The sequence below is a fragment of the Podarcis bocagei genome (genome assembly GCF_964188305.1).
Source record: "Podarcis bocagei genome assembly, chromosome: 3".
Lineage (NCBI taxonomy): Eukaryota > Metazoa > Chordata > Lepidosauria > Squamata > Lacertidae > Podarcis > Podarcis bocagei.
The window spans coordinates 42758136-42780749 of record NC_138127.1 but is presented as its reverse complement, the minus strand read 5'-3'; the positions used below and the strand labels follow the sequence as shown (position 1 = coordinate 42780749).

Here is a 22614-nt window from a genome sequence, read left to right as displayed (position 1 = left end):
TTACAGAGGAAGTGAAAAAAACGCTTCTCTTGAAATTCTCTTCTACATAAAGCTTTCACTTCCTTTATTTGCATTTGTTACCCCTAGTCATAGCAAACATGGTGAAAGTGTGACTCTTCCCCAAATTCTGTTCTGCTTTTATTTAATTTCAACCAATTCAGGGTCTCTGGAGGTACTTACAACGAAGGACTGATGCAAAGCCAAACATAATGTAACCAGTGCTTTTTTCTAGGGGGACGCAGGAGTACGCATACCCCTAAACATTTTGTGAATCTAAGTTTGGCCTCATTAAGGGACAGTATTTCAATATGAGTAGGAAAATGAGAGTACCCCTAAACATTTTTTTTTTAGAAAAAAAAGCACTGGATGCAACATTCATTAATAAAGCAATATACTGTCTTGAACATATATGCATGTCTGGATTCTATGTAAATGCCACAATAAAACATGCATTAGATCAGTGTTTCCCAACCGGTGTTCCGCGGCACACTACTGTGCCGTGAGACATCGGCTGGTGTGCCGTGGGAGGGAGGCGGGCGAGAGGCGGCGGCGGCGAGGATCCGGCGGGGGTGGGGGGAGCGGGGGCCGTCGCGCGCAACCGAACTCACTTGGCGCGCTGCCGGCTTGTCCTCCTTCAACCCGGGTCGGGCCAGGCCTGCTCACGTCCCCGGATCCCCTAGCAGCAGCAGCAGCAGCAGCAGCAGCCATAACAACAACAATGATCTCAAGCCCCGCCGCCGCCCCCTCCTCCGCCCGCTATCGCAGCCGCCGCCGCCTCAGCTGCCGCCGCCCCTCAGTCCCTCGCTCTGCTGCCTCCTCCCACCCCGGCAAGGGGGAGGGAAAAAACTTTCACTTTTGTGCGTCCCTCCCGGCGTGACGCTGCGCGCTGACGTCACGGGGGCGGGGCTTTAATGGTGGTGTGCCGCGAGATTTTTTTCCGTAAACAGGTGTGCCGTTGCCCAAAAACGTTTGGGAAACACTGCATTAGATGACTTAAAGTTCTCTCTTCCAGAATAATGCCATGTAATCTCTTTTATTAGGTTCTCTAACAGTTCCATAAGTTTACTTTTGCAGCTTAGTCCAGCTGTTCACAAAGAGGAAACCTTATTCTTCACTCTCTGCTGTTCCAAAGCAGGCTTCTTAAAACAAGCTCTGTAAAGGAAAAGGGCCTGCTCCTGTGGGCTTTACAGTAAGGAGGTGACCAACTGTTCCTTATCTAAACACCAGCTCCTAACTGCATGGCAAACGAAATCATATTTGTTTCTCCCTGTAGCCCAAGGAGACCCTGATGGTGAAAAGCAGGGTATAATTCTAAAAAGAAAAAGGTAGCTGTTCTACACTTCAGCTTCCTATTGAGCATGTGCAGAAATATAATCTTACCATACTTCTTAAAGCAACATGTACACAAATGTGCTACAAAAACAGCTAACTTAAACATATGCATTCTGCAAGAAGGTGCCTGCTCCAGGTTGATGACTCTGTAGCTCTTCTACCAGCCAATCCACTTCCACACTAGACACCCTCTGATTAAGGGATACTTCACATTTCACATGGCAGAAAATAGGTGTTTCTTCTGGATCAACTGAATGTTATGTAGCAACAAGCCCAAGCCAATCCTGGGTTTTCTGACATGTTGTAACCCACTGTGGTTGAAAAACTGCATTTGTTGAACGCATACATTACCAGTGCCACCTTAAAAATGCCCTGTGTGAAACCACCCTCAAATTGAAGCTCAGCCCTCATAAATGTTTGATATATGAAATGTGAGGGAAACTATTTTAAGACATTTGAAAAAAGCCACCTGGGATTGCGAGCATTCGCAACTGAATGTCCAGTGGTGTGAAAGCACATCAGGGGCAATCCACATAGCAATCCTCTTAAATAGGTCCTGCCAAACATAAGATGCTTGTTGTGTGGATTGGTCCTACTGGGTTGCCATGACAACAGCAGTGGGTACATCCATTTGGCAAAGACATTTACATACAACACAGCACGACCTGCCCCCTGTACATGCTGTTCATGCCACATGGAAGGATTTCTCAGCACCAGCCACATGACTGTGGCAATATAGAGCAGTTCTTAGAGGACAACTTTCAACGATCACAAAGCAAGTGTATGTGTGTGTGTGATGGTGGTGTAATGAGGATGACACAAAGTTTCTGAGCCACATGTAAAAAAATTACTGTTAACTCCCTTGAGCATAGCTTGACTATGTTATCTCATCTATATCTATCTATCTATCTATCTATCTATCTATCTATCTATCTATCTATCTATATCATCTATCTATCTATCATCTATCATCTATCTATCTATCATCTATCTATATCTATCTATCTATCTATCTATCTATCTATCTATCTATCTATCATCTATCTATCTATCTATATCTCTATCTATCTATCTATCTATCTATCTATCTATCATCTATCATCTATCTATCTATCTATCTATCTATCTATCTATCTATCTATCTATCATCTATCTATCTATCATCTATCTATCTATCTATCTATCTATCTATCTATCTATCTATCTATCTATCTATCTATCATCTATCTATCCTATCTATAATGGGTGTCATTATGTTACTTAATTACAGCAGTTATTTAAACATTAAGGCTGCAATACTATATGCTTGGTATTCATAGTAATAGGGAGAAAGCTGCAGCAGTACTTTAGGGCTAGACTTCTTTTAATAAATTCTATATGTGCAACCAGTTCTTTTTCCTGCCCTCTAGGCTCTATCATATATATATATATATATATATATGGAGAATCTTAGACATAAAAAATTTAAAAGGTCAATTTTATGATGAAGCGGACAGACCTGGATATTCTAAATGGCACCCTAGACTAAAGCAGCTAATTGCTTTTTTCACAGCACAACTCTCTTAAGTGCTCACAATACAAATGGGTTCATATGGGGGGGGGGGATCCAAATGCATCTATCTTCTCTTTCCAAGCCTGCCGGGACTTATTTGAGATGAGTGATGCTACATAGAAATAGAAATCACCTGGAGCCTGTTAAAATTATAATCCAGGAAAGGAGGGGGGGAAGGAAACCCCACAATTATGACAGTTTTAATCCATCTGCCTCTGTGCATCCACTCCAGTTCCAATCAGCTGCTATGGTCACAGGTGCATTATTCTGCGACAGGAGATGAAAAATTCCTTACTGAACAAACATTCCAAATAGCAAGATACCACAGCATCTCAGCTTGCTTATCTCTACAGCTTTAGAGGCATTTATTTGTCAGTAAACAAAATAAATTAAGGTCATATATTGCCTTGTAGCACATCTCTAGTTCTGCATTGTGTAGGGAACTTGCTGAATGATATCTAGGTTTGCTTCCAGGAGCCAATTTTGCATTATGCATCACATTTTAAATAAAGGTAATGCAACAATGCAAGCCTGCAGTTTGTTAATTAACTTCTGGGGAAAGCATTAGTTCACAGTGAATAGCACAACACATCAATATACAAGCAGCATATTTCCCTGCCTGAAAAAGTGATTTTACCATTGCTAATATAGCAATTTGCATTTTTTAAACACACACACACGCACACATTAATTTCACCTTACTTTACATTTCAAGTTTTGATTTGCCAAAGTGAGATATGTCATTTACTGTTATGTGGTAAAAATTATACAGATTGTAAATAAAATATTTAAATTGTGCCTACATGTACTTGCCATATTGAATAGTAGTAACTGATGGAAACTGATAAAACTGCATGATAATGAAAGCAGGGACAATTTATTTATTTTATTTATTAAACTTTACTAGTTACCTTTTTTTTTAGCCAAAGTAATTCAAAGCGACTTAGAACAATAAACAAACAGACAAATCATTCTTCACAAATACAAAGGCTAGAGTCTCCATAATGATGTTATGTGAAATTGGACTGTAAATACCTTCAGACCAAACCAGACACTTTGCAGGGGGCAGAATGGAAAAGAACTTTGGGAATGGATTTTGCTCAGAAAAAACATAAACCTGGAGATAAATGGTTAAGCATCACCTCTACCTGCTGGTCTATACATCTCTCACACACATGGAGGTAATGAGTTTTGATTTTGACTTTCCTCTTCCCTCCTTGTCCTCTTTCCCTTGTGTGTCATAGATTATAAGATTGTGAGCCTGTAGGCAGGGAATGTCTTGTTTTTGATTATACGTAAGCCACTCTGGGAGCCTTTTGGCTAAAGAGCACGACATAAATGCTCCAAATAAGTAAGTAAGTAAGTAAGTAAGTAAGTAAGTAAGTAAGTAAGTAAGTAAGTATAATGTTTCTTAAACTAGTGGCTCCCAACCTGTGTGGCCTGTGGATCTGTGGGGGGCTGTGGAGTCATCCCAAGGGGTCCATGAATAATGCTCCTCCAGCCGGTGCTTGATTGGTTTCTTCCTCTACCCTCTTCTTTGTCCCAGCAGTATCTCCAGGAGTGCTGCCTTATCACTGAGGAGCTTTTGAATGCACAGAACTGCTGCTCATTGGCTTTGGCCTATACCTTCCCCACTTCCCTTTTCCTGTACTCAGTGTGAGGTGTACTTAGAAGAACCTGACAGCTCAGTATTGGAAAACCCTTTTTTGTGTGGAGTGTGATTTAATGAGGGCCATATCCACTGAAGACACTTAGAGCAGAAAGGATCTGGAATTGCCAGCTTTCTTCAGGGCTGCAGTCCTATGTACACTTAATCCAGGAGTGAACTCCACTAGCAAAGTAAAACTTACCTGTAAGTAAACAGTCATAGGCCTGGGATGTAAAACCACTCCATGCTTTCTAATTCCAATTTATTTTTTCTGTGTGCCTGTATCTCATAATATTACTATTGTAATATTTTTTCTATTATGACAGATACCCGAGAATAATGCATCTCAAATAAATTGTTAGCATCATCTGCTAATGTCTAATAGATTAACTCTTACTGATTTATTAGATCAAATAGATCAAAGTACTACTGCTTGCTTAATTGGTGTAATTTGCATACAGTTATTCCGCTTGTGATGAATTTGCAGCATTGGACTTTCCAGGGATTCATAATGTTGGTTTTGCGTGATTTGCCACAGCACATCTTTTGATCCCTGGTAGTGATTCCTAAATAAGAGTATTTTCCTGCTTATGTTTGCAGAACTTGGTAATTAATCCAGCGCATGTGTAACTGCATTTACTTAGTGCAACATCATTCATCCTGATATTCCCCTTTCTGCCCTGCTATTTGTTGTTGCTCACTCTAGAAGACTGATTTCTCTCGTCCATCTTCTACTGTCATGTCATGCTGGATACATTAGCTTCCTCATTAAGATGAAAAAGTTGCTCCGTAGTGTGTCCTTTTGGTTAAACACAGCTTGTCACATGGTAGTAGTTCAATGCATGCCAGCAATGCCTTTGGTTTCAATAAGCATGGTTCAGACCTTTGATAGAGCTGCTTCTTAGCCCAAGTAGGAATTACAAAACTTTTGAAAGGGTGATTTCTCCGACTTTATAACCTGACTTCAAAAGTTCTCTTAAATCATCATAAGATACAGCTAAAAGTTGAAATTGCTTCTAATCTGCCCCCAAAGGAAAACTCATCTTAATCCACTCCTACACCTGTTCTTATTATGCAACCACAAAGGACATTGAGATCAAATGTGGGCTTTTGTTCTCAAGCATTCTGAACCTGGTGGTGGACCTTTTGATTAGCAAAGTGCCCAGGAAAAAACAGAACTTAAGTTGCAACTTTGTACTTCAGTGATTTTGATGGGTATGGTTTCACTAATCCTGGTAACTTCCTTCTAGAACTGCAGTATATGGCTTGAATAGACTAAAGTGCTGCTTTTCGGGTTACATTTATAGATACTGGATGACACCTGCATTCACTGTTTTACAGATAATGGAGCAAACTCTGTGCCTTTAAAATGTCATGTCAGAGTCAGTCTCAGGATTTATTTCATTTCATCATGATGAAAACATAGGAATAATTGTGTTAAGGCAAAACACTTTTTCTTGTGAGAATAATTAATGTGCTATCACAGACAACTGGGAAAGACAGCTATGCCCAGCTTTTCAGGAAATGATTATTCAAGGAAATCTGAAACATGAATTTTAAGAAAGCGAAAAGATTGGCAAAGAAGAATGGGAGTAGGAAATCTAAGATGCACTAAGCTTGTAGGATCATAGGCTCTTGTAGCATTTAGGATTTATACTACCCAACAGCAAGTCTGGCATCTTGGTTTTAAATAAGAAAAAAAACATTCACATTGTGATGGTTCAGTATAACAAATACTGTATGTATGCATTTCAGACTAGCATGATTCTAAAAATTCTGGAATAAGGGAAAAGAGATGGAATGATGTTGCCTCTTGATTTAGGGCAGCTCTATATCAAATATAAACACTCCAACTAAAAAGAACATTGATTCCTGAAAACTGAAGTTTGTAAACCTTTGGAGTCACTGAACTTTAGCTGGCTGATCTGTGATTTGTTACCACTTAGGTCCACTGCCAGCTTCTTTCTAATGGACATTAGGCTGTTTATCTTCTGAAAAACAGGGTAGTCTAACCAGCTAATACTGAAAATATCAATTGGCCTTTAAGCTGTTCCACCCATATTTAAAAACAAAAAACAAAATACCATCCTGTTTGAATCTTCAGAAGACTAAGTTATTTCCTGAAGCAGGCATGGAGAGTGCAGTTTATTACTCTTTGACGTACCACAAGCTATTGCATATATTGACAAGTGCTTTGTATGTAGGAGCATTAAATGCTGTTAAGCGACTCAAAGTCAAACAAAGACATGGAAAACAACGAACAGTCAAACATCTATTATATGTATTGTTAGAAGGACATTGAATTGGCATTTGTAACCTGGGTCATACAATGTATAAAGCATGGGTGACCAACCAGTGAACTGAGGGCAACATGTAGCCCTTGACCTAATTTCACGCAGGGAGATGGGAAGCTTGGAGAGTGGAGGAGGGAAGGAAAGAGGGGAAATGGGAAATCTGAAATAGATGAAGGAAAAAGTAAAAGCCCTCTGGATGTGATGAGTCGGACCTCTGGGAAGAACATCCCCCCACCCCCCCGCATGCCAGGTAGGAAAAAGTGGGAGAGCAAGTGACAGAGTGAGAGAGAATGGGGTGGCAGTAAGAGACCGAAAAGAGGGGATCCCTACCCACTTTTGGTTCCATTTCCTGCTGGCATGCAGCCCCCCCACCTTGAAGCATCCAGTGGAAATGATAAAAACAGAGAATAAACCCCAAAGATGCTAAACAACAATGCCCTTTTAAAATTAATGCCTCCAATAGCATACAGCCCCAAACAAATTACCTCCAAGGGAATGTGGCTTTTGGCAAGAGAAAAAAAAATGTTTTCCCACTCTGGTATAGAAGATCCAAATGTGCCCCTTCAATTAGGAATTCACTGAATGGCTTTGAGCAGGTTCCATGACTTAGAATATGGGGTGGTTCTCCCCCAAAGTTGGCACAAATTCCTTGTTTCCTCCCAATCCAGTTTTTGTATGTGAAGAACCTTGACAGTTTTCTGTCAATAAAGGATGCTTTCTATCCGAGGAATTTGTGCTGCAAAAGTTGTTGCGTGCCTGAAAACTTTGAGCTTTTCTGTGACAAAGCATTTGCAACACAGTGGCATTAAGGATAGTATTGTGGACTCAGACCAGGGTGAACTAGCTTCAAATTCTGATAAAATATTTTGAGTCACTCTCACACACAGTGTTGATAAGAATAAAGTGGATCCAATTTGTGCTGCCTTTTGGAGTAAATATACCACATGCAAATAAAAACAAGAACTGAAAGTATTTGGATGAGTGACAATAAGTTCTTGATCTGTGAAATGAAAATACCAGTGATAAAGAATTGTTCCCATAACTGTTGTTATGGCATAGTGGCATAACCTAATGAAAGGATATTACAAAAGTACCAGAAAAATGATTACTTATGAGTGCTCAGAAGGGTTAAATTGTTGATCTGTACTGGACAATATTTATTATGTCTGTCAATCATTTCCTCTTGTCTTTTTATGCCCTTCAGTCTTAAAAAAAATCATTATTAAAATTTTACCTACAGCTTACTTAACTGATTTGTTCTCTCATCACATATACGCTACTTTCCTGGATTAAAAAAAAAAAAAATCAATTCAGCACTACCAGGAATATTGTTAAAAGATGCTTACATTCCACTATAATACACACACTGGCACATCTCCTCTTCTGAAAACATATGGCGTTATGTGCATAAAGAGCACTCTGGAGATTTACTGTAATTATGTCATGATGTGCTTATTGTTATGGATTCGACAGCCCTTCCTCCATTTCTACCTTCTTTGTTTGAGGACAGCTGCTCACTTCAAGCTGCCTGCCGCCGCCTCTTTCTAGCAGCAGAGGCAGAATGAAGGAATGCCTGCGTGAGAAGGCGCAGTGAGTGACATGAGAAAAGGCAGACTCCAATGCTACAGTGCAGACCAGATGGAAATCTAGTAACTAGCTGATGATAATTCACTGAAGCCTGCAGAACATTTTTAAAAAAAATACTTTTAAAGACAGGTCCTGAGAGCCTATAACAAAAACGACGAAGGTTCTCATAGATGCTAGTCAAACTTACCCCTTTTGTAGAAATGAGACATGACCCTCATGCAAAGCCAGCAGCAATCCCATGAATTTACTGCCATCCTGCCATAACATTCAGGTGCTGCATTGATCAGCAACACACTGTGAGTTTATTCTCACCACCACCCATTGCAGTCATGGGTGTACCGCAACTCATGGTACTGTTTTATCGTTACATGGTTTCATGTGATGATTGCTCCTAGGTGCCAGAGCAAATTGCACCATGGATTCCTGCCCCCCTTTCAGCAGCATATTCTGGTGACTGTAAGGTACAGCTCTCTCTGTTATTAATTAAATAATTAATATTTATATCCTGCCTCCCACCCCCAAAGGGCCTCAAGGTGGCCCTGGATGTAGATTAGGCTGAAAGAGTGACTTGCCTAAGGTCACCAGTGACTTCGTTGCAGTATGGGTATTTGATCTTGGTCTCTCTGGTCTTTGTCTAGCGCTCTAATCACTACATTCAGAAATGGCTAACCTGTTACAGCAGAGGGGCAAGACTAGCTTCCTGGCAGCAATGGAACTGCCACTTCCTGGGAGAGGGGTGAGGAAGCAGGAAGGGTGATGGGGTGCAGTGCAGGATTGTTTCTGCTGTTGTGCCCATAGTGTCCCGACTTCTTCACCTAGTAAGCTGCAGAAACTCTCATATTATAAAATGCCATGTGATCTTTGGATGAAGGGAGGAATAGAGATTTAATAATAACCCTGATTCTGGGAAGCTAGTGTTGCAGTTCCGTCCCCCCAGGCTAGCCACTTCTGACTGCACCACTAAGTTATTATTTTTCTTACTTATCAGAGAGAGAGAAATCAAAATCATGCCCAAAGGGCGCGACATACTCTATGCCCCATAAAGTTTGCATCCCAAGTAGTGCAAGTGGAAGGAAGATCATGCAAGGAGACTTTCTCATCCACTCCTGCCTTTAGCTATATGTATCCTCTGACAAAGCTCTCTGGACATTTGGGGGGACTCTCTTGAAAAGGGGAGACTGCTGAAGAAGAGGCAAGTTCTGCCTGTGCAAGGTATTTCTGTACTATTTGGGGCAATTTCCTTTTCCCTCAGCAGCTTTCCTACCTAATCCTTCAGTATTGACCCCCCTGAGATTCCGCCCCCCCACAGGAACTGGATTGGGAAAGAGAGAATAAAAAAGTATGAACTTCCTTGTCCCTATGCTACTTTTACTATCACACTAGCCCTGTGAAGCAGGTAGGGTTGAGAGACAGTGAAATGGCCCCAAGTTATCTAGTGAACTTCATGGCTGAGTTGGGATTTGAACCCTGGTCCAACACCCTATCTTTTATGTACACATATCTACAAAGGAGTGGCCCAAATTATTTGGTAAGAAGCCAAAAGGGAAAGTAAAGACTGTGCATCTTTTGTGGTTAATACTTCCACAAGGTATTTCATTATGTTAGAGGCTCCAACTTTGCAATTCTTATTCCCACTTACACTGCAGTCCTAAAACCACATAGTCAGGAGCTGATTATTTACTCTCACCATTACCAAAACTACTTATTGTGGAATGCCTTTGGGACTGCTCCATAGTAAGTGGTTTTCTAATTGCATCTTAAACTTCCACAATTTTTAATCCATTAGCTGCTATCCACAGAATCTGCACTTGGGCTTAATAAAGGCATCTCTCAGAGAAAGTAATATGAGAACCATAATTATTTTTGCTCTCTACCATTCACTCTACCCCCAAACCTGCCTCTATATAATACATGCAGCATTTTCATTCATAAACATGCATGACAAGGGACAGCTTTGCACATTACACCGGAAGTATGCAAAATTGATATCCTAGTGATTTGTGCACCCACATTTGGAGACATTCATAGTAATGAGTGGATGGGGAACTAGCACATCTCAATAAGTGTGATTTCACTATTCATATATTTTCCAAGAAGCACAAAAGCAGGTGCACTTGCATTATTATTATTATTGTTGTTGTTGTTGTTGTTGTTGTTGTTGTTGTTGTTGTTGTTGTTGTTGTTGTTGTTATACTTTTCTTGAACTGTGTAAAGATGCCAGGTTCCATCTCTGGTTGCTGGAGGTAATGGGAAGTACATGGGAAGCACAACTAAGTGAAGTGAAGCCCTCACTGAGTTTCTATAGGTGGGTGCAAGGCACCATTCTGTACTTTCCCAAGGGCCCTTGCAATATAAATGCCCTCCTTCCTAATACAGCCAATCCATCATCATGAAAGTCATTTGGCAAGTGCATTATAGTAATGATGAGCAGCAAGATAAAATGATAACAGTCCAGGATTAGTCTCCCTGAGCCCAAGGCATGGAATTCATTGCGAAGCTGACAAAAGTGTTGAATTATTCCATATAGTTTCCATCAAACCCAATTTAAAATAAAAATTCTTTGTAAAAGATCAAGGGCAGGTTTTGTATATGAAATTCCCTTTAAAAAGGAAGGGCTTGTGGTGACTAGGTAAATCAGACCTGATAAACAATGCATTAATGCGGCTAGGTAAAAAAGAAGCTTCTTTTCCAGTACTTCCACCCCTAATGAGGTGTTCCTTAATATTACTGTGAAGCAGACTCTCAGGAATATACCATGCTCTGAGGCAATGTCACAGCAGCCTAAAGCTGGTCACTTCTTTGCTAATAAGACATGACGGTGTTATTACATTATCAGTGGGGGGTTGCTCAAACCCTTCTTCCCTTCTACTAATTTCACTTGTTCGTGACTTAAGGACTAGTGTTTCTATGGCACCTATCTATATCAGTTAGAATCAATAGTTCTGCTTTTTTAAAAAAATAATAATAAAAGAATTGTATTGACCTAGCTAAGAGCTCCATCTTAATCAAATAAGGTTCTTTTTCTCCACCATGCCCAGTGAGCCCAAACTTGATTACGAAAGATCTTGGTTCATTTAACATGACAAATTATTGCCAGTCTGTTGATTCACAGAAAGCCTTGGTGGGTTCTCTTCAATACATTGTAAGAAAATTCTTCAAGATGAACGTTCACTTGTAAGCTGCAGATATGTAATATGTACATGTTCCTTATAAAAGTTGGCATGAAAGCCACTCATTTCAGCAGGATGTGAGCCAAGGATATATAGATAGCACCTGCTGTTTGAAAACCTCTTGCAGTGTTTGATTGACAGAAGTATAATGAAAATTTCTTCTAGCGAAAGAGAAATCTACAATTGTCACACCCACCCTGCCCCCACTCTCACCATCTGGATGCTAGAGGTCTTTGGCTGTTCTGAGAAGGGTTAACAGAAAGTAACCATACTGACATTCATCATAAACTTGATTTTAAGTGGTTCAGGCACTGGAGCTGAAGTTCTGACAAATCTGACTCTTTTCTCATTTGCATACAGCAAAATATTCAGAGCAAAAGACACAATGCAATGAAATGGGAGCAATACCTAGTCAAACAGGGTTTCAAAAACCAAACCAAACCTAGGCACTGTTCATAACTAAGAGCATGCCCTTCATGGCTGGGACACTAAGAGGGAAGGAAGCAAGTTTGTCTTCCAGCCAGCCATATGTGGCTGTCTTCACTTCTACTTTAGTGCCTAGTCCCAACCAGAGATTGGAGTAAAGGTCCCAAAGTTAGGGACTAATAAATCTGAGCCTTGGAACTTCTTGTTTAGACCTGAGAAAAAAGAATAGGATATCTCTCATTTTACTGGCAAGTTGCATTTGACTTCAGGTCACATTTCTTCCTCTTTCCCCACTGGCTCTACAAAACCGAACTGGCTCCTTAGTTTGTGGGGGAAATTGTGCCCTTGCTTAAAACTGTAGCCATAGCTTTTCATTCTGATCTGAGCCAGTGCTCAGAAGTGCCAGCAGTGCTCAAAGTCCTAGAATCAAAGAGCTGGAAGGGACCTAGATCTAAATAGGACCCCACCACTACAAGGAAACACTGACCACTCCACCATTTAGCCTATAATGATTTGATCCAGATGACAATGCCCATAACATCTGCCACAATCAGTAAACAGCTGTTTGTTAAAGTACATTCAGTGTCGCACTGCTTGCCCTGTTTTATTTGGCTGATCTGTCTTGCCGATCTTAGAGCTGCATAACCTGCATTTAAAAAACTACTTGATTTGAAACTAGGATTCTTAAAAACCACTAGGTCTTCTAGAAATTTCTCTGCAAGTGTGAACATAAGGTAATGATTCTGAAATGAGAATCTGTGTCCTTCTAAAGATATTACTTGGCTCCACTGCAGTCTGCCTTTGGGCCTGGTCTTGCTGCTGGTTAATGCCTCACAGGGCTACAATTCCCAGCACCTTTAACATGCCACACTTCCCAGAATTCTTGGGGTGAAGTCATGTGCTTCGAATGTGCCATAAATGCACCTTAAATGCATAGTGTGGGTACGTTTGAGTGACTTTTCAGGAGAAGTACAAAAGGTGGTGAAAAAGTGTATCTTCAGCACATAACCTATGCAGCCCACACTGCTGTAACGCTTGCATTCAACCAGCACCATCCCAATGGCTGACCTCTTTGCAGCTCCAATTTTTGTCTGAAAACAGCCCTTCTAGTTATGGTAATGTCATCACAATAAGAGTTTGTAATATTCAGACACAAGATCTACCCACTCTGGAAGAATGGCAGATGAAGGTGATGGACTACATGGAATTGGCGGAAATGACTGGCAGAATCTGAGACCAGGGAGAAGAGTCGGTGGAAGAAGATTGGAAGAAATTTAAAGACTATTTACAGAAATATTGCAAAATTAATAAATGTTAGAATGATGTCAGAATGAAGTTAAGTGGTTTAAGCAGCAATGTTATAAAGGTGTATGTAAAAATGGATTGTTAACAGGTGAGAATCCAAAGTTATAATATATTATGTTAAAGGACTAAGATAAAAACAAAGAGGGAAAGAAATTGCTGAATTAATTAACTGAATTGGAATACAAAAAAGGGAGGTGTGAGGAGGTCAGGGAAACAAGGAAACGAATGTAAGGTATGGAAAGACTGATGTATTTTTTAAAGTGTTTTTTATCTTTTTTTGTACTGTATTTTGTATTTTCTCTTTTATTTTTGTCTTTCTTTTTCTTCTTTTTTTTAATTCATGTAATTTTTTTTCTTTGAAACCTTAATAAATATCATTAAAAAAAAAGAGTTTGTAATATTCAAAGGCAAACAAAGGTAATTCAGAATAAGGGCAAAAATAGCCCTGAGGCTGCAGATGCTTGATCCATTTACAGTAAGAATCTGAATTTTTGCAGGACTTAGGAGAAACATATTAGGCCCCCTTTGCACACCGAAACTACAAGGTCCCAAATACTCATCTCAGCCCTAAAATTAATTATGCTGTCCTGAAAGGCAAGCACTTACTGTAAAGCTCTAGAATAGCTAACTTGATTACGGGATTTGTTTTTTAAACAGAAAGGAAACTTAGTAATGGTACCGTGATAATTCTTGCAGTGTATTACGTTAGTTTCAGTGCAAGCAAAGAGAAATTGTGGTCAATACATCGCATGTTATATAGGAAGGCACTCAGCAGGATCAATATGGAAATGGCCAGCCTTTATATAAATTATTGTAGTTGGTTGTATTTAAGTTGTTAGTGATGATGTATTTACAGTATATGAAGGAAGGACTTTTGCTCATTTTTTCTGTTATAGTACTGTTGAATTATGCTTAGTAGCATATGTAGCACCTTTATTTACATTTGCATTTAGAGAAGAGCGAGCACCTGAAGGGCAGCTGATAAATAATTTTCCTTTGGTTCAATTAGTGCAACTTAGGACTGTTGTTTGAAAATAGAATCATGGAACTAGAAGAGACCACAAGGGTCCAACCTCCTGCATTGCAGAATCTTTTCCCCAATGTGGGGCTCAAACTCACAACCCTGAGGTTAAAAGTCTCATGCTCTACTGACTGAATTATCTTTTGCTTATTTTATCCACTGTAGGAAGTGTGTGTACACACTGGATGCCTAGTATGACAGAGACCTGTAGCACGAAAAGGGAGTCAGTGGAGTTCAGTACACAAGCTACACATAAGATCCATCTGTCACAGCTATGGGTGGATCAGGAATTTGGTTTGGTTTGCATTTTCATGTGACCCTACCTTGTTCACGCTCCCTGAAACAATACACGAACAGAAATGCAGCCATCCTTCAAAATTCACATTCTCTGAATTTTGTGATGCAGCTCTCAAACCAAATAATGTGTACAAAAATACACATATTAGGACAAGGTTTCCAACACAGTGCCCATGGGTGCCAGTGTGCCCAGGAGAACTTACTATGGCACCTGTGAAAGGTCTCAATAAATATCCTCTCCAAAATTCACAGTGCATGAGAGAATGTTCGCTCTTCCTGCTCAGTTCCTATTTGCAGTGGCCCAGTGTTTCCTACATTAAACACACACCTTTATAAACACCCACATTTCATTGGATGGCAGGACTGGACACCAAGAACTGAACAGAGGTGTAAAGTGCTTGTCAACTGTGAGCAACAGTGGTGGCAGCTGATATAAGTGCCCTTCCCCCCCACTGGTGGTGGGATGGAGTTGATGAGGCGCATATCTGCTCCATTTTGTGGTCCTGTTTCCTTTTCTGCCCTTTTAGATCTGGCAGCCACTTTGTGTTACGCCATGTCTCCAAGGCAGCCATGTGGCAAACTAAAATCAAGGCAGGAACAATGAAAGAAACAATTGACAGATCCATCCACCCCTACACACAGCCACTGGGCCCTTTGCAGTTTTCATTCACCTTCATCCCTTTAGTCTGGTAGAACTGAACGGTAAACTGGAAATAATTCCCATAAAAATGATTTCCGTTTTCCTACAAAAGGATAATGTTGAAACATATACAAAATATAGAGATACACACACACACACACACACACACACACACACACACACTGTAAGCTGCCCTGTGACCCTCAGATGAAGGGCAGTAATAATAATAATAATAATAATAATAATAATAATAATAATAATAATAATAATAATAATAATTCTGTATAAAAACAGTTTGTAGGTGTGATTTTCTTCCTACTAGAGTCAATGATAAATCTCTGATTTATAACAACAATAGATTGTGCTTTGCAAATATTAGGTGGCTTGTCTTATTTTAACATAAAATAAATCACTTGGAGTGAAGGATACAAAATTATACATGTCTGTGACCTATGCCCATCTGCCATATATTTGTATAATCCACCCAGCCAAACACTACTGTTGCAGTGTAGGAGAGTGGTAACCAAACAGTGGATGAAAATTCCTGCTGTTTGGTCTAGAAATTATTGATAAGAATACAACAGGCAAACAAACATGGACAAAGTAAGTAAATGTTTTAATCCTCTATTTTCTCATCCTACAACTGCTGCATGCCATCGTAAGGATATAGAAAGTAGTGTTAGGGAGGGAATTCAATGCAGACAAACCTACCTAATTTGCAGTTTAAGAAACAATATGCAAACCAAAACACAGGCATTCTTTAAAAAGCACACTTCAAAAAGAAAGATGTCTGCAAACATGACATGAAGGCTGGCAACATCAACTGCTTGCAGATGACTGCAGTGCGTGGAGACAAACAGGTCATGAACCCGTAACAGTGACCAGAGGAGGAATGACTACGAGGGGGGGGGCATAGAGAGAAGAAATGCCATGCTGCATGTGCAGCACCACAACCGGATGCCTTCATCTGCCCCAGCTGCAACAAAGTATGTCTCTCCTGCATCAAGTCTCTACAGTCACAGCAAGCGCTGTAACTTTCCAACAGCTTGACTTCACTCCCCAAAGGCACACTCCTTCATTGTCTCCCAAGACAGGTAGATGCCAACAAGAAAATGTCATACAATGATGGTTTTTAAAATTTTTTTTGCTTTGTCTATTTTTTATAAGGCTATTGTTCAGGACTTGAAATGTGTAGTGAAGATATCTCAACTAAGATTATTTTATTTTGATGGAATTATATTTGTTAACTCAAGGGATTTGAAAATGAAATGGTGACTTTGAAACAGGAGGGCAAAATCAATAGCCATTAAGTGAATGAGGACATTTTAATGTATAGAGCAACATGAGTTAATATACTTTTATCACCAAACCAGCTCATACCTCAGACATTTGTTTTGGTCAAACAGAGGAGCCAAAGAAAGAAAGAAGAATCCATCATTTTGAACCAAGTGAAGTGTACCACGAAACCGAGAATGATTTGTGGTCATTCTAAACCAAAGAAAGTAACTAGGGGAAATTTGGTATATTAGAACTGAAGGACATATATGTGGATTACTTCATTTAGGTATCTCCTATCTGCAGAAACAGAGATGATAGAAACACTAGATGAAAATAAAAAAGCCTGAAGGAAATCTTTCCAACACACTGATTCTACTTGGTCCACATATGAATAGCAAGGCAGAGACTAGACATTGGATTCCAGCGTAACCCCTCCCTCAGTTGCTATTTGCCATCATTGTTGGGCACACAACTTCTATGCCATCCATGCTACATTATATACACATTTACTAGGCACCAAGTTCATGAACTCAAGTAAAACTGAATAAACCAACATAGGATTGCACAGATAGACCACAAAGCTTGGCAGGAGAGAGCTTCTCACATATTTGGCAGGTGTCAATTAACTGTCTAGTGGGTTGCATTCATTTTGGTGATAATTTTGTAGTAATACGCAAATGTTGTGTGGAATGTGTACATAGCACCCTCAGGCTTGCATTCTAGACCTATAGTTTACAGTTATTCTGAAGTACACTGCTTAACTTTTCACCCTCTATTAATATTAGAATGTAGTGCCTGGAGACAGGAAGTAAGGTTGTGAATCCATAGCAGTGACCAGAGGACAAATAACCACTGGGAGGAGTGCAGAGAGAAGAAATGCCTTGGTGCATCCACAGCAGCACAACCAGATGCCTTCATCTGCCCCAGCTGCAACAAAACATGTCTTTCTCATATCAGTCTCTACAGTCACAGCAGGCACTGTAACTTTCCAACAATTTTACTTCACCCCTAAAGGCGCACTCCTCCATTGTCTCCTGAGACAGACGGATGCCAACTAACCAATAATCCTTTAAGAATGCGATTCATACTGAAAACAGATGCTTAAAACTTAATGATTGCTTAAACCATGCCTATCTAGCTGTATAGTTACATTGTACTCTGTTGGGATATACTACACAAAAGGGTGCTGAAAGAGTAGATAATTGGATACTTACTGCAAGAAAGATCTGTAGGGAACTGTGAGCCACTTCTATATATTGGTATTCAAGAACACAACCTGAGACAGTGATGTAGCGATGGTCCTCCGGTGCCCAGTCTGGGGCTGGGGTCACAGATGTCACTGTGCAGCCCGGGCCATTCTCCATCCACCAAGAACGGTGCATTGAGATATTGAAGGTCAGTATAAGATCTGTTTCCTGTCAAGAAGAAGAAGAAGGATTATGGACCAAGGTCCAATTTTCTTTTAGAAAGAACAGGCATCTACATAGATCCATTAAGAAGAAGCATGAGAGCTGAATGAAGTATGGGGTTCAAAGTCTCATTCACTCATGACACTCAAATAAAAATTGAATCTGAATTTGGAATTTGAATCGTTTCCATTCCATTTATGTTCCAAAGAGGATGGCACATTGATAAATGTGTCCACTGGCAGCTGTGCCTCTGAATGTCAGTTTCTGAGAATTACAAGAGGGGAGAGTGCTGTTGTGGTCATATCCTGCTTGTAGGCATCTCATAGGCATCTCTTTGGCCACTGTGAGAACATGAAGCTGGACTAGGTGTGTTTTTGGCCTGATCCAACAGGGTTCTTCTTATGTCCTTAAAATATATGTATAATACATGTGACATTGTAATTACACTAGGCCCTTCTGCTTCCATAAAAATGTTTATACCCAGCTCCGTTTTATTATTTTCCTAACCCTTCACAAGGCAACACTTTTTGCCGAAAGCTATTTCCCAAGGCACCGTGGCTGTCTCATGTATTTTCAGTGAAAAGAAAGTCTGCCACCAGCTGGCACATTCAGTAGAAAGGACTATCCAGAGAAAGAGAACCAGCACATGTGTTCAGTCATGCAGAGGAAAGGCAAAGCCTCACGTCACAAATGCCCTCTCTGAGCCAATCAATCCCACATATCATGCAGACAATCCCACTATTTTTATCATTAACATTTTGCAAATCAAGTTAAGATTTTTTTTTTTTGGGGGGGGGAGAGCAGTGATCAAGGGAACTTCAATGCAGCAGAAGGCAGCACCTCTGCTGCTGCTCTTCACAGCCCCAAGAGATCAGTGCTGTCTCCTCAGATTCCACTGATCACTGAAACAAGCTTTCACTCCCTGCAACACCCAACAAGCAATTGATGCTGTCAATTCTAACAGTGCAGATCGCTTCTAGGTAGTACAAGTATGCTGAGGGCACAGCTTAGGCTCAACTTATTAGTAACTAAAGAAAACAACTGGTACTAAAGCACAAAAACCAGTGGATTAATTTATTATTGTTCACATCTATTATTCTGGAGCATCAAAATGTAAGATGAAACACCACTATTACAACTGTGCTGTTTTATACCACTGTAGTGCATACTATTAATATAGGTGTTGCTTAAAACACGGCTGTGCATACCACAGGCTGAATGAATTTTGAGTGGACTCTAAAAATGTCTGCAATAATAGCAAGGGACCTCTCCCACCCTGCCTTGAGTAGTTGCCGTATGGTTTCTGTTTAACATCTGTGTTTCAAAGACTGCCAGGGAAACAGCTGCCTTGAAGCTGTAGAACTTAACAGGAAGTGTTAATACACATTTGGCATGTCAATATTGTATTCTTACTAGCATTCATGTTGAGGATGAATTTATAATCCCAGTTCAACAAACAGTTGCTTCCTCTTCAGGACACAGAGCTACATCTGTGCAAGTTTTATTTATTGCCTATGAATATAGTCAGTCTTTTGTAAATCCTGATGATATTTGAAAGCCCTGCTAATGAAAATGAGTGTATTAAAGTAGATTTAGCATTCTGTCCAAGTGAGAAACAGGAGTGGGGGTGATATACAAAAATGTGTCTTGCCTGGCATTCTTAATGTGGCAAAAGATGATTCTAAATGGGTTAGGTATGGGTTTATTTCAATGGAAAGGCACAAGCTGGATTCTTAGAAACATGGTTTGCTTAGACAACTTCACAAGTGGCCTGCCTGTGAGAATGTAACATATATTTTTTTAAAGAAAGAATTTATCTAGGCATGCCTCCTTTCATGAATTCTAGCTTAGAAACTGTAATTTTAAACACCTGTGATCTGATTCCCCACCCATCCTCTGGAAGTAGACATGGTCAAATCTGTCAGTTTTGGTTTCTCTCAGTTTCCAGTCTCTGGTTCTATTTTCCACATTTCCTCATCAGTTTGTGATTTTTTAAAAAGTCTTCAGGAAAACAAACCAGCATTTTAGTGCAAATTTATCTTAATAGCCACATTTTGTCTGCATTTTTTGCCTACTACACAAGTTTTTCTAATCAATTTCCTCACATATAATGCATTTTTATTGTATGTTATTTTCATGAACAAATGCATGCACACTTTACCCAAGTATATGATTCTTAAAAATAAGTTACTTGGCTGGAGAAGTGGTTTGCAACAGCTGGAAAAGTGTGCCTTTCAATGGATGGCTCTGTTTTGGTTCATGTGTTGTTTTGGAAGGTTCAAATTTGGTTAGGCTAGCCTTTCAATGCAACCTGAACTGACTTTCTTCCCCAGCCCAGTTGGAAAGCAATCCATATAGAAATAGTGCCCTTGATTTTCTGTAAGAGATACTGATAGAGCAGCATAGGGTGTTTGCCAATCATTCTAGTGAAAAATCATCCTGCAGAGATGACTGCTGGTTACACACACACACACACACACACACACACACACACACACACACACCCTCAGGTTCAAACAAAGTCACAACCAAGAAGAATCACGTATTAGATGAGACAAGTTCATGTCAGATGAACAGTTGATGTTGGAACAGTTGAAACTAGATAGTAACTAATCATAAATCTTTGATAGTGTCAACAGGCAAGTGGGTAAGTTGATCCAGTAAACACTATATTTCCCTCACACTATAAGTCCCTCACCAAAACAATTCGTTCCTGCCCTGCAGTGATTCCAACTTGTATCAAACACAAAAATGCATGTCTTGTAGAGCTGAACTGAATTGTTTGCCGAGTTTCAAGATGGAATTTGCTTAGTCAATGATGGGAAGCAGTTTTGAACAGCTAAGCAAATATTAAGAAAATGGAACTGTTTCTCCGATTTTTGTAAGAGTCATTCACAAAAGCACTGGAAAAAAGCCACAAAAGCTTATTTTTAAAGCTCCAAGTACTGTGCTGCTTCTAATTTTGCCCATAATTCAGGAAAGCTCGTGGATCTTTGGAGTAAGGGAACTGTACAATTCCTGAGTATGTCTGGCCAAACCCGATGAAGTTCCCTGACCTAAATGATCACACCCTTTATATTGATTGTGAAATTGTTGTTAGGGCTGGGGGCAGCGGCTATTCAGCATATATGCTGGGGAGAGAAGGCGATACAGGGAGTATAAAAAGGGATTTTGCTTAAATTCCTTAGAACTATGCTTCCTTAGACTTGGTCTGACAGCCTAAGAGATTGTACAACTTCCCTGTGAGATAGTTCAAGGACAGCACAATTCTTAAAAATGGTATTGAGGAGTTTTTGAACATTTTCTTCTAGTGTCCACAAATTAAATAAAAAACTAGATTTAATTTCTGGGAACTGCTGAAAACACCCTGGAAAACAGATGTGCTTCTCAACAATAAAAGCAAACGTGAAACTAAGAAAACTATATCAACTCAGCTCCAATTTTCTGCCATGATATGTCATCTCATTTCGCTCTACATGCCACAATAAATTTAACAACGTGAATTCTGCTCTTTCATTCAAGACTAGATTAACCATTGGGCAATTGAATACTAGCTGAGCCCGACTAGGGCATGAATTGACATGTTGCTATGAGGAACATCTCTTTGTGGAGAGAATATCTCTTGATATGTTGCACTGAACTCCCTTAAAATCTCTAGCAGCATAGAACATGGCAGTGGGTCCCTTATCATATGAAAGGAGAACAGTTTTCATACTCTGCTGAAAATGTAAAATGCCAGTTAACTGTCTAGCTTATGGAACTGCACCACCACACTTCCTACATTAAAACATATGGGCAGGGGGCATTTTTCAACATGAGGGCTGCATTTCTTTCTAGGTAACCTTCTGAGGCCAGTATCCTAGTGGTGGACAGGACCAGAAGCAACAAGTCACCTTTTGCCATGTACCTGCAGGACGATGGACAGGAGGAAGAGGTCCTGGTGAGGGGTATAGCTGGGACTGGAACACACCGGGGCAAGCAGGGGATGGGGAAGGAAGTGCTCATGGGGTGACAGAGAATGACATCTTTGTGCAGTAGGCTTGTTTGTATTTATTAGTATTAGTATTATTAAATCAGTTCCTATGAAACATCTTGAAGTGATTTCAAAATACTATAAAGCAGCAAGCGAAAAGTATTTTCTAGCCAAGTAATAACACTCAAGGAGTGTTCAAAGCAGGGCCAGTGCGGGGTGTGGCCTGGTCCAGGGATTAAGAGTGATGGCTTTGGCCCCTGGGCCATGCTATGACAAGCGTCTGCTAGAAGGGAGTGGCAGAACACAGCTCTTGCTACTACACATATCTTTAGAAATAGACACAAGAAAGTGGTTGCTGTGTGATAGCTAGGAAAAAGGTGATGTGCCCTAGAATACAGTTCAATATAAAGGTTCACCCACAGCCTGTTTAATCCAACTCAGGTACGAATCTCTGATTTGGTGCACTTCTAAAGGCCTCAGTTTTGTTATAAGCAATGTGGTTAGCCAACAGAAGAGCAGAGAAGGATAAAATACAAATAAATAAATCTACAGTTAGTTGTTAAGTGAATTTAAAATAAAAAGTGTGTGCAGTGGTTGCTTGGCTCCCTGCACTTGACATTTGCTTCAGTTAATATGTGAAATATCTTAACAACAGCCAAGATGGCAAATTGCTTTGTGGCAA

The 22614-nt window shown here is 40.1% G+C and overlaps 1 protein-coding gene across 5 annotated transcripts in view; it reads right to left on the bottom strand.

Moving 5' to 3' along the window:
* The window catches only part of NKAIN2 (sodium/potassium transporting ATPase interacting 2), a gene marked incomplete at its 3' end in the record, with an annotated part of 464930 nt that overhangs the window by 71350 nt on the left and 370966 nt on the right, over positions 1–22614 (bottom strand). For all 5 annotated transcript variants that reach the window (XM_081187809.1, XM_081187813.1, XM_081187810.1 and 2 more), the window contains one exon: positions 17765–17965. In XM_081187809.1, the coding sequence (XP_081043935.1) occupies positions 17765–17965 (201 nt within the window). The remainder of the gene's footprint in view (positions 1–17764; positions 17966–22614) is intronic.